Genomic DNA, 15,334 nt, shown 5'->3' with positions numbered 1-15,334 from the left:
ACCACTGGATGCTGATTTAATGGATGGGGTGAGAGGTGGATTTTTTTGTGTTTAAGCCCCTCACCCGCCGACCTTTTTTTTGTGCTTAAGCCCCCTCACCCCATCTATTGGATCAGCATCTAGTGGCCCTGATCGGTAATTTCCAAGTTTATATAGGTTGGTTGATTTGCACCTGATATGTCGCTAAGTTGTTTAGTCAAGAGAGGGAGGGCAAAGTCCAGAGAGTGATAAAAAAAAAGTCCCTAGAGAAATTTGCACGGGCCCTAGTTTCGTCAACTATTCCAGTCCTTCATCTGTACAGGTTTTACTTCGTTTCTTTGGGCTGAAAGTTGTACTTGCTTATGGAGGCTGGCTACACCGGTATCTTTCGTTCACAAACTTAAATGAAGTTGCAGAATGGGAATGTCGTGATCATCGTATCCATGAATTCTGTGAAAAGCCAGGGGAACGATTGCGAAATATGACGGAATACCACTCGTCGAAGTCAAAAAGATGACACCAGGCCATATCCTACTCCACAGGCTACAGCCAGCAGCCGAACTGCCGAAGCCGAGGACCCGTGCCTCATCAGTTTTCTCCCACCAGCTAAGCAGAAAATCCCATTAATATCTTTTTCTTATATAACAGTAATAAAAATGTATAATAAACAAACACATGCTTACAAGGTACACGTCTCCTCCGCTATACTATATTGAGGAATATCACTTTTTCTGCTAAAAAATGAAATCTATTTTTAGCTTTTCCTCATATATAACTTGTTGTTTACGTTAAAAAGTTATAGGGTGACAAAAAAAGTTCATACAATATGCTACAGAGTATTTAAATGTTTTATTATAAAATATTTTAATATTCTTTTATCCTTTTTATGTATTTAAATCCGTACTAGATGTTCCCATCTATGAAAATAATCCCAGAAAATTTTAACATATTTTTGTGCTATAAGGGTATGCTATTACCTAGTTTAAGGGATTAAATATATTCTATGGGGACTAGGTAGATAAAAGGCATGTTTAGGGTAGTTCAAGATGATATGTAATCGCACCAATTTATTTTTTATATATATTATAAAAAACTTGTCAACGAGGAATCGTGAGAGGCATGCGTGTGATTTGATTGGGAGTGGAGGAGTATTAAGTTGAAGCCCACGCTAGTTCCTTCTCTCCCTTAATAGACGATTAGATCAAACAGTATTAGGTAGAGGTCCCTCAGGGACTCAACCGCATGTTTTATTTTTTACTCGTATTTTAGGGGAAAAAAATGTCTCAAGCACAAAGTTTTGATCTTTTTGAGTTGTATACCTAGAACAAGTATCTTTTTACATTATCTAATAAAGAAAGCTAGAATAGGTAAATTAAAAGCATAGCCAGTCGGATCAGAAAGCTATCTCCACCAATGAGAATCTGAGATGGGGTCACTATGAACTTGAGGATATACTTTAAAAAAAAGAACTTGAGGATATGTAGAATGAAAAAATACCAAAAAGAAAAACATTCCCGTCTCCATCGAAGACTAGAAAACTGCCTCGGGGCTCCACATCTCTTAGCCATCAACTTTATTTTTTGTATGTTGGAATTTTGTTTCATATGACTGCAATCCTATGTATATTCTGTTATGTCCTCGTCAATCGCCGCTTCTAGAGAAATTATAAGGCACACGTCTACATCAGCAAAATGAACAATTGGCCATGATCAAGCTATTTATGAGAGAGGACACAAAAAAAAAACAATTACTCGTTTTGCTGATGTAGAAAATTTTCAGGGATAGAAACATTCCTGCTGGCGTTACAGATGGACAGCACAAAAGTCAAATCAGAGTAATTATGGAAATCATGGAAATCGAGTCTCTGAAACCATAAAAAAAACTCACAGATAAAATCATTAGACCACAATGAACAGTCCAGCTGAGAGATTAGTTCTGGCAGGGACAGTGCCAGGATTTCCAGTCTGGATAGATAGCCCTGAGGCGGCTCCATTTGGTAAACACAGGGCAGTAGCATGCATGCAGAAAGGGTAGAGCAGAAAGCCAGAAACGCGTCGGTTCCAGAATGAGACGATTCTGCAACTTTGGTTAGGAGGCCGTTCAGGAGAAGCACATACATAGCTGGGGGTTAAGGTACACGATGGTTCAACAAACAAGTGATGAAGGAAGCTGCAGATTTTTTTAAAAGACTTGGACCAATCCAAAAACAAACCAATATGTGCAAACTTGAAAACTACCAGTCACGACCACTAAATGCTGATCCAATGAATGGGGTGAGGGGGCTTAAGTGTAAGACCGGCGGGTGGGGGGCTTAAGCGCAAAAAAATCCCACCTCTTACCCCAACCATTGGATCAGCATCTAATGGTTCTAATTGGTAGTTTCTAAGTTTGTACAGTTTGGTTCGTTTGCACCTGATACGTTGTCAAAAAGGAAACTACTAGGTAGCATTCTATATCAATTATTAATTAAGAATTAACTATTGATAATTATAATTAAGAAGATATGTCTGGTCTGGAATCGTGACATACATACATAGTCTCGACCAACTAAGCTAACTCAACTTCCTTTGGTGATTTTGTTTTCAGCTGTGTTGAAAAAACAAAAAAAAAACTGCCGCTTTTTTTATTATGATTATGAAGATGAAGGTATCTTGGTCTTGGTTTATGTTTTGTTTTGGAGCTTATTTCTCGGGTAGGCACTTTGGTTTAGAAAATAAAGGTCCAAAACGTAATAACTTAGTCCGTGAAGAGAATCTAGTAGTTTTGACTTTTGAGACCGGACCAATCCAACACTTTTTTTTGAACTTATTGGCAGGAGCGCTGCCCTTCAATTAAGAAGAGAATAGAAGTTCTGGTTATCGATTACAAATTACGAACTATTACAGTTTGATGAAAAGAACTCGACACATAGTAATAAAAGCAACTAAACGGTGCAGCGCTAAGGGGATGCAAGTCTTCTCTAATGAGAGGTGTTGCACACGCCCGATGCCGAAGCAAGATGTCTTGCTTGATGAGATCGAAGACTTGATCTACTCACAAAGCTTTAGATTCAAATATTCTCTGATTCCTCTCCTTCCATAAGTTCCAGGTCGCGTACATTAACACTGTCGCTACCGATCTTTTCTCTTTGTCCTTCAATGGCTATAACATTTGATTCCACCAATCTTGGATATCCGTTGCAACTGTTGAGAGAAAGCCAGCACCCCACCCCATCCAATTGCCAATCAGGAACCACACCTCCCTTGCAAAGTAGCATTGCAGACACAGATGGCATGCAGTTTCAGGCTCTTGGTCACATAAAGGGCAGGTTGTTGGACCTTGCCAATGCCTGGCCGATAGCAGGTCGGCCATCAAGATTTTCCTTTGTAGCAGAACCCAGGCAAAGAATTTAACCTTTCCCTCAGCGAATGCTTTCTAGACTTTATGCTGGCTGCCATCTGAGTAGGTGCCTTGCAGTTGCATCTTGTATGCCGATTTGGTTGTGTACGATCCATCAGCAGTCCATCACCAGGTTATTGAATCAGTTTCATCACTAAGCTGTACGCCCTGTATCAATTCCCACAAGATGATGAATTCTGCCATTTCTTGTGCTGTTGTCATTCGCCACAGACCACGAGTCTAGTTGTTGTTCTGGAGTTCTTGTTGAACTGTTCGTTGCTTCCTCCATGCCAATCTGTACAAGGTTGGTACTATGTCAATCGGGGCCCTTCCTTGCAGCCAACTGCAATGCCAAAACTTGGCCACCACACCATTGCCAACAGTGCTAACTCTAAAAACTTGTCTATTTATGTTATCACAGGGTGTTGGCGACCCAACCCAAGGCCTCTCCGGGTCCTTCCATTCAAATCATATCCATCGCAACCTTAGAGCTCTACTGAACATTTGCAGGTCTAGAATGCCCAATCCTCCTAACTCTTTAGGCAGCTTGCATTTCTTTCAATTCACCAGGCAGTGACCTCTGCTAGCATTCTCTTCACCTTTCCAGAGGAATCTTCTTCTAATCTTATCTATTTTCTTGATTGCCCATTTTGGCAAGGAGAAAACCGTGAGGAAGTAAACTGGCATTGCTGATAGCACTGATTTTACCAAAGTCAATCTTCCAGTCTTGTCCATTAACTTTTCCTTCCATACTGATAATTTTGATGCCATCCTATCAATTAGTGGCTGAACCTCCACCCTTCTGAGTTTTCTGAGTGACAGTGGGAGATCTAAATATTTGCATGGAAATGTTTTGATCGTGCAGGACATATCTTGCATTATATCATTTACAGCGATGTTGTCACACCTAATTGGGTAGGCAGTCGACTTATTGAGGTTGATATGGAGGCCAGACACCTCCTCAAAAATATCCAAAATCTCTTTGATTGCATGAACCTCTTGTCTGACTGGATTAACAAAAATAGCAGCGTCATTGGCATAAAGGCTTACTCTAAATTTGGCCGATTGGGATGCCACTGGGGTGATTAAAGAGTGCTCTTCTGCAATTGATAAGATTCTCTGCAATGGCTCTAATGCTAGTATGAACGGTGACAAAGGATCCCCCTGCCTTAAACCTTTTTTGTGCCTAAAGAAAGAAATCCGTTTACTAGAATTGATGAAGATGTTGTGGAGAGCAGCAATGATATCCACTCTCTCCATCTTTGTCCAAAGCCCATACTTTCCATAGCCTCTAGCAAATAGTCCCATCTCACCGAGTCGAAAGCCTTTGCAATATCGAGCTTGAGAAACAATGTTGGTTGGTTTGTTTTGTGTAAATGCCTAATGGTGTTCTGTGTGTAGAGAAAGTTGTCATGGATGCTTCGTTTCCTGATGAAAGCACTTTGATTTCTTGACACAAGATTGCTCAGACTCTAGGACAACCTGGTTGCCAGCACTTTGAATATAATCTTGGCAATGCTACTAGTCAAGCTAATTGGTCTGTAATCCCTAATTTTCAGAGCTTCAGCTGATTTAGGAATGAGCACAATGTGGGCAGAATTTAGCATCTTGAGATGTTGCCCGTGCAGATTGTAGAAGTAATGCAATGCTGCACAAAGATCCTCCTTGATTATGTCCTAGCATGACCTAAAGAACTTTGCAATAAAACCATCAGGGCCAGGTGCAGCTTCAAGTTGCATGTCCTAGATTGCCTGCTTAACTTCCTCTTCATTGAATTCCTCTTCCAGGTGACTTAGGTCTTGCCTTGTGATATTAATTGATTCCTAATTCAGTGTTTGATTCCTAACTGCTTGTGTCCCCAGTACAGATGAAAAAAGTTGTAGAATTGCCCCTTCTTTCTCCTCCTGTGTATGCAGGAACCCTTGCTGCGTTTGCAATGTTTGGATGTAGTTCTTTTTCCTTCTCCCATTAGCTGACAGGAAAAAATTTTTTGAGGATGCATCTCCTGCCTTAAGGTACTTCAATCTTGATCTTTGCCTTGCCCTTAATTTCTCAATAGCAGCCATGGCAAGATACCTGTTCTTTAGATCTCTTTTTAGCAGCACCTCCTGTTGGCTTAGCTGTCTGACCTCCTGTACCACATCTAGAATTGCAATGAGCTGCTTGGCAGCCAACATCAGTAACTTGTTATTGCCAATAATTTCTCTTGCCCATCCTCTCAACCGCTTTGCTGTGCATTGCAATTTAGTGTATAACTTCTGGAAAGGGTTCTGAATGGTTAGATTCCTGCTTCAGACTTGCGGTACTTCCTCCCTGAATCCCTGGATTTCTGTCCAAAAGGTTTCGAACCTAAACCCTCTATAAGCTCTGATATATCCTTCTGTAGCAAGTATTAAGGGGCAATGATCTGATACTAATGATGAATCAGCATACAATCTGCAATTGGGCAACATTAGCTCCCATTCTGTTGTGCAAAAAAACTTATCAATTCTTGTATATGTGACATTATTGCTCCATGTGAATTTTCTGTCTGTTAGGGAGATTTCCTTTAACTCTAGTTCCTCAACCGTGTTCCTGAAGGCACCCATTAGTCTTCTATTGATGTTGTTGTTGTTTTTATCCTCTGCACTCAAAATCATGTTGAAGTCCCCTAGGATCAGCCATCTATCTAGATCAGGTTGCTTACAACTTTTTATTTCAGCCAGGAAATACATTTTATCCTGATCAAATTGTGGATCATATACTCCTGTCAGCCGCCAACTTACAGGGTATGTCTTTGACTCTAATTTTGCTATCACTGTATGACCTCTGATTTGTGTCTCTGACAGGTTATAATAGTCCTCATTCACTGCTAGCAACACTCCCCCTCTGGTATCTTATGCAGGTAAATAAGTAAAACTGTTGGTAAATTTTGGACCTAAAGCTTATGATACAATGGTAGCATCTAGATTTTGCATCTTTGTTTCTTGCAAACACACTATGCTGCAGTTATGCTCAGTTACTAAATCTCTGACCACCTGTCTTCTTGCTTTTGTATTGAGGCCTCTAACGTTCCAATTCAGGATTCTACAATTCTGTTCATTCATGATCATTTTTATGGTAGTTCTAACCCAAAATAACTGTGGGACCAGCAACCTCATAGCCATTCCTGCTCCTCCCTTGCACACCTTTATTATGCACTAAGTAAATTACACTATTTACAATGGACCATAACACAGTGGTAGCCCTTCTCCTCTAAGCTTGCTCCCACCGTACACGAGACACACAGGATGCTGGTTTGTTCATGGTAATTGAAACAAACACAACTCCCCCCAACCCCCCTCCCCCAGCTGAAGAGAGGCAAGGTTCACTCATCCCCCTCCAACGCTATCGCGTCGAGAGGATCAGCTTCATTGCCATTTAGCCGAAAAGTCTCACGAAGGCCTTGCACAGTCATCTCTTTCATAGGCTCAACAAATTGCAGTCTGGATTTTTCCTGCTGGCCCTCTTCCAGATTCTTGTTGGTGTCCACAATTCCGCATTTTTTCATGAGGAGTCTGGTAGCCTGCTCCTGCATTGTCAGGTTAGACTTTGGCCTACTAGCAATCCTCTCACTTTTTCTTTTTCTCACTTTTTCTTTTACTTGTGTGTATACTTTCATTCTCCTTCCCTACTGCTTTGTTGCCCTTGTTTTCCTTCACCGGGGTGATAAGCACTTCCTTAGCATCTCCCTTGCTGATCTTATCTTTTGGCTTCTGCATCCGTTTGCTTTGTTCAGTGATAGGTGTTTCCAGAATGGCTCTTGGGACTTGCTTGGTGAGTGCAAAATCTGATAAGCGACGGGCTATTTTTTCTGTATTTTGGTCAGCCTCTTCTCGCTTGTGATTCCTGATTTTAGTGTTCTCTTCTGCTTGGGTCAGTTTCTGCATTGCTCTCTGTTGAGGGTCATCAATCTGTACCAGTGGTGGTACTGGTAAGTTTATTTCAGCGCCTTGCTGCAGTATGTCATTTACTGTTGTAGATCCGGTATTTTTCATTTCTTCAGTGCTCCCCCCTCCTTCCCCTGGATGTGCTTCTCAGCAGTAGCTACCTCATTTTGAGACAATGCAGGTACCTCTTTGTGAATGGTGATCAGTTTGATAGGAGTTTTAATTGAAGTTACAGACTGAGTGATCTGCAGCTCATTCACTGTTGGCAATCCGACACTCATCACTGGTGGCTCGAAGACTGTAGCCGATATGGGACATTCCCTCCCTCTAGTTTGCATTTCTGGCATGCTGCTTCGCCTAGCTTCAGCATTGTTTTGCACATTAACATCAACGTTGGGGTTGTGAAATAGCTCTTCATCATATTCCTGCTCCCTATTTTCTTTCTCCTGTGTCATCTCTAACCGTGTGGTTGTTTAGCCCCAGCATATTTGCATCTTCACTGAAAGACTGACCAGCCGATCCCGTCTTAGTTGTGATGGGAGTAAGGGTGTGTTGTTGAGCGTCTGACTTTTTCTCTCCATCGGTGTCTTCCCGACGTGCTAGCGCCGGCACATAGCCACATACCGTGCGCTTTGACTTGCTATTGCTACGCAGCCAAAAGGGACTCGCGCACCGGTAGCCCACTGGTACGGTGGCATGCCGTGATTCTACGTGCTTTTATGAATCGTCGATCCGATTTCGCCGCCAGGAACTGAATCGTTCGGAGTTCAGAGCCAACGCTGCGAGAACAAGTCCAGTCGTCCTTTTTTTTGAAGTATAAAAAGGTCCAGTCATCCTACATGCATGCATTGCTAATCCTGGAGTTAATAACATGACAAGGACGTAATGATCGATGTTTCTCAGCGTAATAATTTATAATTCATATCGAAAAAAGCACTAACACCTTTCGAAACAAAAAAAAAATCGCCCTTCTTTAACTCAACTTTCTGAATCCCAAAAGTAACATCCTGTTTCTTTTTATCTTAGAAAAAACAGAGCAATCTAATAACACTACGCAAACCACTCAAGAAAAACACAAAGTGCTTCCTTTTTGTGAGAGAGAAAAAAAACACACAAAGTGCTTCCGGTCGCTAGAAAATGGCGCACCCGATGCTATTGGCGCCCTACTTGATTGATGTGCAAGGATTGGACAAGTCAGGTCTTGCTGATTCTGAAGGAAGCCAGGCAAGCACTAGCAATCCTGTACTGTACTACTAGGCAGGCGTTACCCGGCACTGACGCAAATGGGCCGGCGCAGGAGGAGGAAGAAAGGCGACGGCGACGGAGAGGGATGGGTACGTGCGTGCTCGCTGGGTGGCCGCGTGGGTGGCGATGGCGTCAACCTCGGCATCATTTGGGCCACCGCTTCCCTTATCCCACCCCCCACCCCACCGAGACGGCTTTGGGATGAACTGGACGGGGACGGCAGCGGACGGGCACCCACCGCCGATGAAGACGTCCCCGGTGTTGTATTGCTCTTGCTCAGGCACGCTAGGATTGCTTTGATCCGATCCAATGGGCAGCGTCACGGGGTACGAGCTAGGCGAGGTGAGGTTCAGAGGCTGACACGACGGTGTTTGACTTGTTCAGTTGATTGATCCATGAACGTTACATCCCAGTTGCTCTGCCTGTAGGATGGATTGCTGCCCCGGCTCTGGTTTTGATCGACCCGTGGTTGGTGCTACCAAATGGTGCCAAAGAATCCTTTCGCTTTCGCCGCGTCCGTTTAATACCCGTGGTGCTAGCAAATATGCCTCTTTAGAATACAAGAACTTTACAGAAATTAAGAATCGTATATGGATGTCACATTTTTATTTTAGAAAAAAACACATATAAAATAGAAAAAAAGATTCGTACTCCAATTTCCAAACGGACCTTGAGCCCCGTTCGGCTTACCTTATAATCCGCACTATTTAGCTTGTTTTTTCAGTCGGAACAGTGTTTTTCTCTCACAACCATTCAGACAAAATAGTGTTTTCAGCCAGTTTCAGCAAGCCGAACGAGGCCCAAAGGAGGACGAGCGGAGCACCCCGCAATTTTGCAGGAACATCATAGCTATTTTATTAAAAAATAGCGATGGTAATAAGACCCGATTTGGATCCCATTAGCAGTTAATAGTTAGCTAACTATTAGCTCATAGCTAATATTAGCTAGTTTCGTCCAACTAGTAAGATAGTTCATAGCTAGTATTCAACTAACAATTAGCTAGACTATAAGTAAGACCCATTTGGATTCAATAAGCTAATTATTAGCTCTATGGATCTAACATGACCTAAGTTTATCGTCATCACCATCATCACATGACTCAGGAAAAGTTGACCTGTTCCAAACAAGACCTGAGAATGAGTAATACCGTCTTTGATAAAAACTAATAGCTAATTTCGATTTGTCATGCTAGCAGAAAAGGTAATGGGCTCGATAGCCGGTACCATCTGTTTTCTGTAAGGAAACATGTCTCTCTCTCAGCCCATGGGAATTGGTCTGGCCTTGACAACCTAAGCCCCAAAAACTTCCAGATCACGTCATCAGGCCACTGCAATACTTCATGGGCCTCAAAGATACCGCTGAAACTTCAGAGTCAGACAGACCTTCCACGGCCAGCACGCTGCTCATACGGCCTGCATTACAGAGACTGCAAACAGCATAAAAAATAGGGTACCACTTCACGGTTCACATTGCATTGCATCACAATTCACATCCCAGACAGAAGGTTAAGACACCGCATCGACCATAGTTAACAAACAAACACCAACATTCTGATGATGCTAGGATATACTTTACTGATGATCCAGCCTTGATACGATGCCTTGAATGCAAAACCACTTGTTAATTCCCTGTGATACTCTATGCTAATGATAAGCCCCTAAATACCTCCAACATACCCCGCCACAAGCCCACAATGGGATGAAAAAGGTCAGGCGCCGCAGAACTTGTAGCAAAATGACTGCACTGGGCTACTCAGTCAATGGGAGGTACACCCGGTGCTGCTGGGTTGGAGTAAGCTTCCTCCGGCAGGTAGGGCACTTCTTCTGGGCCTGAATGGCAGCCTTGATGCACTTCTGGCAGAAAATGTGGCCGCAGACGGTGGATGCCGCTTCCGTTAGCTCGTTCATGCAGATTGGGCAGCTGAACTTTGGTTCCTTCGGGACCTCCTTCACAGGTTCAGGGGGTGCCTGGATCAACATTGGCATGAAGAATCATTTAAGTGGGCATTACAGAGTCGATATTTACTGACCTTATATTGGCCAAGGACACCAGAGAGTTCTTACCTTGAAGGTGTTGACTTCTGGTGTGTCCACTATACTTATTACAGGGCGGGCGTTGGTTGCTCTCAGAGGCTCGTGCCTACGGTTTATGCCCAGAGATAGCAGTGTGTTCACATGCTCATCAAGAGCATCACCTAGAAAGAATGCAACATCCACCCAGAAAGACAAGTACGTGAGTCTCTTAGATTCCATCCCTACATGCTAGGCATACTTGAGCAAAATTAAGAACAAAAATTTACAAGGTGATATTTAACACTTATTTAAAAGGAAATGCATCACTAAGGCTACGATTATATTACCTAAACACTTGTCGTGTGTGCAAATGATCAGGTAAACAACAATTAAAACTTACAAGGCAGCCTAAACCAACTGAAACCAGGGAAAAACAATAACATTGATATCCAACACTGCTAACACGACAGACATGTGTGCACACGCCCATGCTATTAACCTTCCAGTGGAACAACTCTCAAGTCAGTATGCCAACCAGTGTTTCAATTTCAATCCCTGTTTCAAAGGCGTCGCCTAGGCGTCCAGGTGTACCCAGCTTGCCTTGGGGGAACAGTAGCACCTTGTCGCCTAGGTGCCACCTAGGCGTCCAGGCAGACCTAGCACTCGCCTGGACGCCCAGTCGCCTTTGAAACCATGATTTCAATCCAGCACATTGAAAGACATTAGTGATCTCTGATATTACTGCTAGCTTATTAAATAAACCATGTGGAAAATACCAGCCACATCAATAAGATTATGTTGTTATATGGGCAGCTAACAACTAGCCATGGTAAAAATAAAAAATAAAAAAATAAATAGCGCTACATCGTGAAGCACCAACACACATATCACATAATTTTTTATGCTTAGCAAGCTAAACTGTAAGAAACATGACCTACATTATGATGCTACCTCCTTTAAAGTGCAGGGAAAACATCACAACTACTAGAGAATGAAGAGCAGGGCAGTCCAACAGAGCAAAACTATAAATTACTATGTGCGAGATGGAATAAGAACCACGAGTTTCCATACAAAACAACTAGATTGCTGCATAAAATGAATGGCTGAATACGGTTTATAAAATTCATACTGGAGATAACATCAAACCTGCTGGTTCTGGGTTTGTTTCAGAATCATCATCTATTATCACAGTAATACGTTCTGTCCTGGTCGACTGTTGTCTTGCCTGAGACATGAAGGCAAACAACAAGATAATCAGTTTTCCATCTTAAATGGTCATATAAGAAACTAAAGCAGACCAAAATAATATGCAAATCAACAGATAGGCACTAGAACAATGCACAGGTACATACTCGAGGGAGTGATCTTGAAGAATAGATAACAACATCATCATCGATGGCTTCCACATCGATGGGGCAACTATGCATGCCAATGCGAGGCTCATCAGTAGCCGGTGGCGTACTGCTCGAAGCCTGGATGTGCTGCACAGGCATACTGCTTGAAGCCTCGCTGTGCGAGACAGGCATGCTGTTGAAAAGTAGAGCCCCCTCACCAGCCCCTTCAGCAGGGGGGCAGTTGAGGTCCAAAAGCCGCGAATGCGACTTAGTCGTAGTCCGCCGCCTTTTCGGAGTCCGCCTTCCAGCACCATGAGAGTTCATGGTGAGTAAAAGATACTGGCTTGCGCAAAGTCAATTAAAAAAAATGAATGTTAGCAAAATTTCAGCAATGATTACAAGCACAATCCCAACAGCTTCGAAACAGAATGAGGAAATAAACAATATTGTTCTCGAGACACCATGGTAAAATCGATCTTACATGATTTAATAACATTGAACAACATTCTTGAACAATGGAAACATGCTTTACCCAACTTCTCTACGGGAATTGGTATACACAGCAGTACAGCACTTAATCACTTATGATACACAACCGAGATAAACTACACCTGACGAGATGCAAGAACTCTAGAAAGAATCATCTGCGTACCCTCCCCACAAGACCGACTCCAATCAACGAAACAGAATCCAGAAATCTAGTCTTTTCGAAAAGAATACGTCCAAATGCCTTCCTAAAGCCCCAGGCTCCGCTTCAACCAAAAGGGGCTAAAAAATCGCACCTTTCTTCCGCTTTCCCCAATTCCCCAACCCCTAACCATCAGGGTCGACAGAGATCCCCGGAATTCCACCCCAAAACCTTGTATTCCGCCCAGAAATCGTCCAAAACCCCCAAATCGGGCATGATTCCAGCATTTATTCGCCGTCCACCTCCATCCGATCCCCCCAAAAAACAGAAAAAATCGCGAAAAATCCCAAAGCATACAGAAGGATACAGGAACAGCAAGCTGGGAATCGAAGACTACCGGGAAGAATCGGGCTTGTCGTCTGGGTCGGAGGAGCGTCTAGGGTCTGTGGTTGCGAGCTGAGTCTGTTCTTTTTTTTCGTCTGACCGCCGAGCATTTCGCCATTTATTACTATAAATACGAAAGCGGACGCGGGCAGTAGCGTCAGGGATGGCTGTCACGCGGGGGCCCTGCGCCGTGTCCACCATGGTCCGTGCACTCGGCGCAGGGTGAGAGGTGGCCGGAATGGGGTCCCCTTCGCGTGAGCGTCAGTGGGAAACGACGCGGTGGTCAGTAGCGACACGGTGATGTCAGCGCCTACGTGCCAAACGAACGGGCCTTTCCGTGTTAGTGACATGTGGGTCCAGGATCCAATATGTCAGTTAAACAACCATTCGGTTTGGCGTTGGATGCCTGAATAGGCTCGGCTCACGACCTATGGTTTGCGTTGGAGAGGCTCGGCTCATAACCGGTCTTGGACTCTTGGTTTAGGGTTTATCAGGGCTCCGCCCTCTGGCGTAAGAAGCCACAAAGTATCTAAACTTTGGCGAAAAAAAGTTTTTCTTCCTATGCCCGGGAAAAATGATGTAAACGTCCACGAAGAGAAGTTTTTCTTTGGACACGTGTGTCCTGAAAACATGGTGTAAATGTTTGATTGCTTTACTAGATTCTTAGGTCGTTTCATTGTTTCAAGATTTTAGTATCGAAACCGTTAACAGCTAGATAGAGGTAGTATTTGGGTATCTTATTAATATATTTTTGAAACACTAGTTTACATCTATATCATTTCTGATGCAGGGTGAAGGTTTACATGAGGTATTCGTTGATGTGAAACGCACCACCTCTCAACCAGCGTAGACGAAATGTATCGCATTCGTAGTTATCTAGATTATTATATGTACTCTTATCCATGGAGTAGTTTTGCTGGCTCAATGTGCCAAAATGATGGAACCCTTAGTGGTGAATATCTTACACCAAGGTTATGTAAAAAACCCAAATTAACACCTTGATAACATAATCAACCCTCTAACCGATTCCCCCTAATCGGCTTAGGGCTCAGGAGTTAGACCCAGCGGGTGCGCTCGGCCGCTCGCAGACCCCCGCTAGATACCGAGAAAGACCCGCTGGGCCCAGGACAACCCGAGCAACGTGCAACCTCATCGCTCGTGGAGGACATCTTTGGTCAAATTGGCGGACATGTCCCTCGCTCGGGAACCCCAGGGCTCTCGAGGAGCTTGACCCATGGTCCCAGCGCCAACGCTTGGGAGTGACCAAAGGTGGCTTGGCAGCGGTAGGCCCATACCCCATCTTCTCGACCAACCCTTTGCCTACGGCCACGTTGGGAATCTTCTGTCGAGCTTTGACAGGCGTCAGGGGACTAACACGTGGACAGAACTGTAGAGCTCACAGTCCTAGCAAGGCGTTGTTTCCTCACCCTCGCAAGGCATTGTCGACCACTCCGGACGAGGGATCACGATCCAGGAAGGACATAACATGAGAGCTGGAGCGCACGGCCTGTTGGCACCAAGGAGGAGAAAATAGGCGCGGGACCCTATGTTAGTCTCTCCTGGGAAGGCTCTTCTCAGTTGGCATGCAATGAATGCTAATGGGAAGATTGACCGGTGACGGCCACAACGGTATCATCTGTCCCTGGTCACTCGCTCCTGACCCCAGTAGTGCGAGAGACGTTTTCGGGCTATCGGTCTCGACCACGAAAGAAGGAGCATCGAATGCCCCTAACGACTCCAAGATCAAGAACGTGAAACATTAGAACTTCCTTAGTAGCCAAGGAAGCTACGATACCCAACTCTTGTACACCCTCGCCCTCGTAGATATAAGGCAGGGGCTCCTGTAGAGCGCGCTGGAGGGGGGGAGGGGCGAATCCCAAAGACCCTAGATCAAAACTAGCTCAACGCTCTCCTACCACCTCTCTTTCTCTCTTATTGTAAGAACTCGCTTAAACATTTTAACACAAAAAACTCATTGTTGAACATAGGGCTTTGAAGCCCGAACCGGGATGGCCCCCTCTGTGACTTGAGTGCAAAGCACCAGAATTCGTAATGTCGATCCACTAATCACTAGCCATGGTTACAAACTCACGTCACTTAGCTCAGCTCCTAAAAACTACGGAGTACCATGATAACTCTCAAGTAAAAACTCCTAGCTAGCCTGGTTAATGGGAGTGGAAGCATGAGCTCTTAGACGTAAGACCGGTGTCTTGTATGCTCTGTTGGACCAGAGCCATCCAGAGCTGACAGTGACAACTAATGTGAAAATGTGAAAGGCTAAATGCACTGTGCTGCTTATTCGATTTGGTGCCACGTGGACGGCCACATTATTTGTGATTTGCATAGACGTTATACGATTATGACTCGTATTACCGTAGTACTTTATTACTATACCAATGGCCGGTAGATTTTTTACTCTAAGTAGAAGAGGAAGAAACAGCACGTGTTTTCACACCATCGTGTAGC

The 15,334-nt window shown here is 43.9% G+C and overlaps 1 protein-coding gene across 1 annotated transcript; it reads right to left on the bottom strand.

Moving 5' to 3' along the window:
* Window positions 1-9,955: 9,955 nt before the first annotated feature.
* Window positions 9,956-12,983, bottom strand: LOC136453920 (uncharacterized). Its single transcript, XM_066454473.1, has 5 exons — window positions 12,882-12,983; window positions 11,875-12,195; window positions 11,669-11,747; window positions 10,574-10,704; window positions 9,956-10,477 (listed from the first exon to the last, which is right to left on the bottom strand). Exons 2-5 carry the CDS (start codon window positions 12,178-12,180, stop codon window positions 10,259-10,261), a joined length of 735 nt encoding a protein of 244 aa, XP_066310570.1. The 5' UTR covers window positions 12,181-12,195; window positions 12,882-12,983; the 3' UTR covers window positions 9,956-10,258.
* Between the last annotated feature and the right edge of the window lie 2,351 nt (window positions 12,984-15,334).

This window comes from Miscanthus floridulus, chromosome 5, assembly GCF_019320115.1.
Source record: "Miscanthus floridulus cultivar M001 chromosome 5, ASM1932011v1, whole genome shotgun sequence".
Lineage (NCBI taxonomy): Eukaryota > Viridiplantae > Streptophyta > Magnoliopsida > Poales > Poaceae > Miscanthus > Miscanthus floridulus.
Note: the sequence above shows the minus strand (reverse complement) of the source record. Positions and strands in the feature narration are given on the sequence as shown.

Bases quoted from the DNA above. Each gene is read 5' to 3' on its own strand.
- LOC136453920 (XM_066454473.1), bottom strand. From the start codon at position 12,180: ATGAACTCTCATGGTGCTGGAAGGCGGACTCCGAAAAGGCGGCGGACT. The intron at 11,748-11,874 runs GTATGTACCTGT...TTCATGTCTCAG, and splicing joins CTTCAAGATCACTCCCTCGA to GCAAGACAACAGTCGACCAG. The intron at 10,478-10,573 runs GTAAGAACTCTC...ATGTTGATCCAG, and splicing joins CAGAAGTCAACACCTTCAAG to GCACCCCCTGAACCTGTGAA.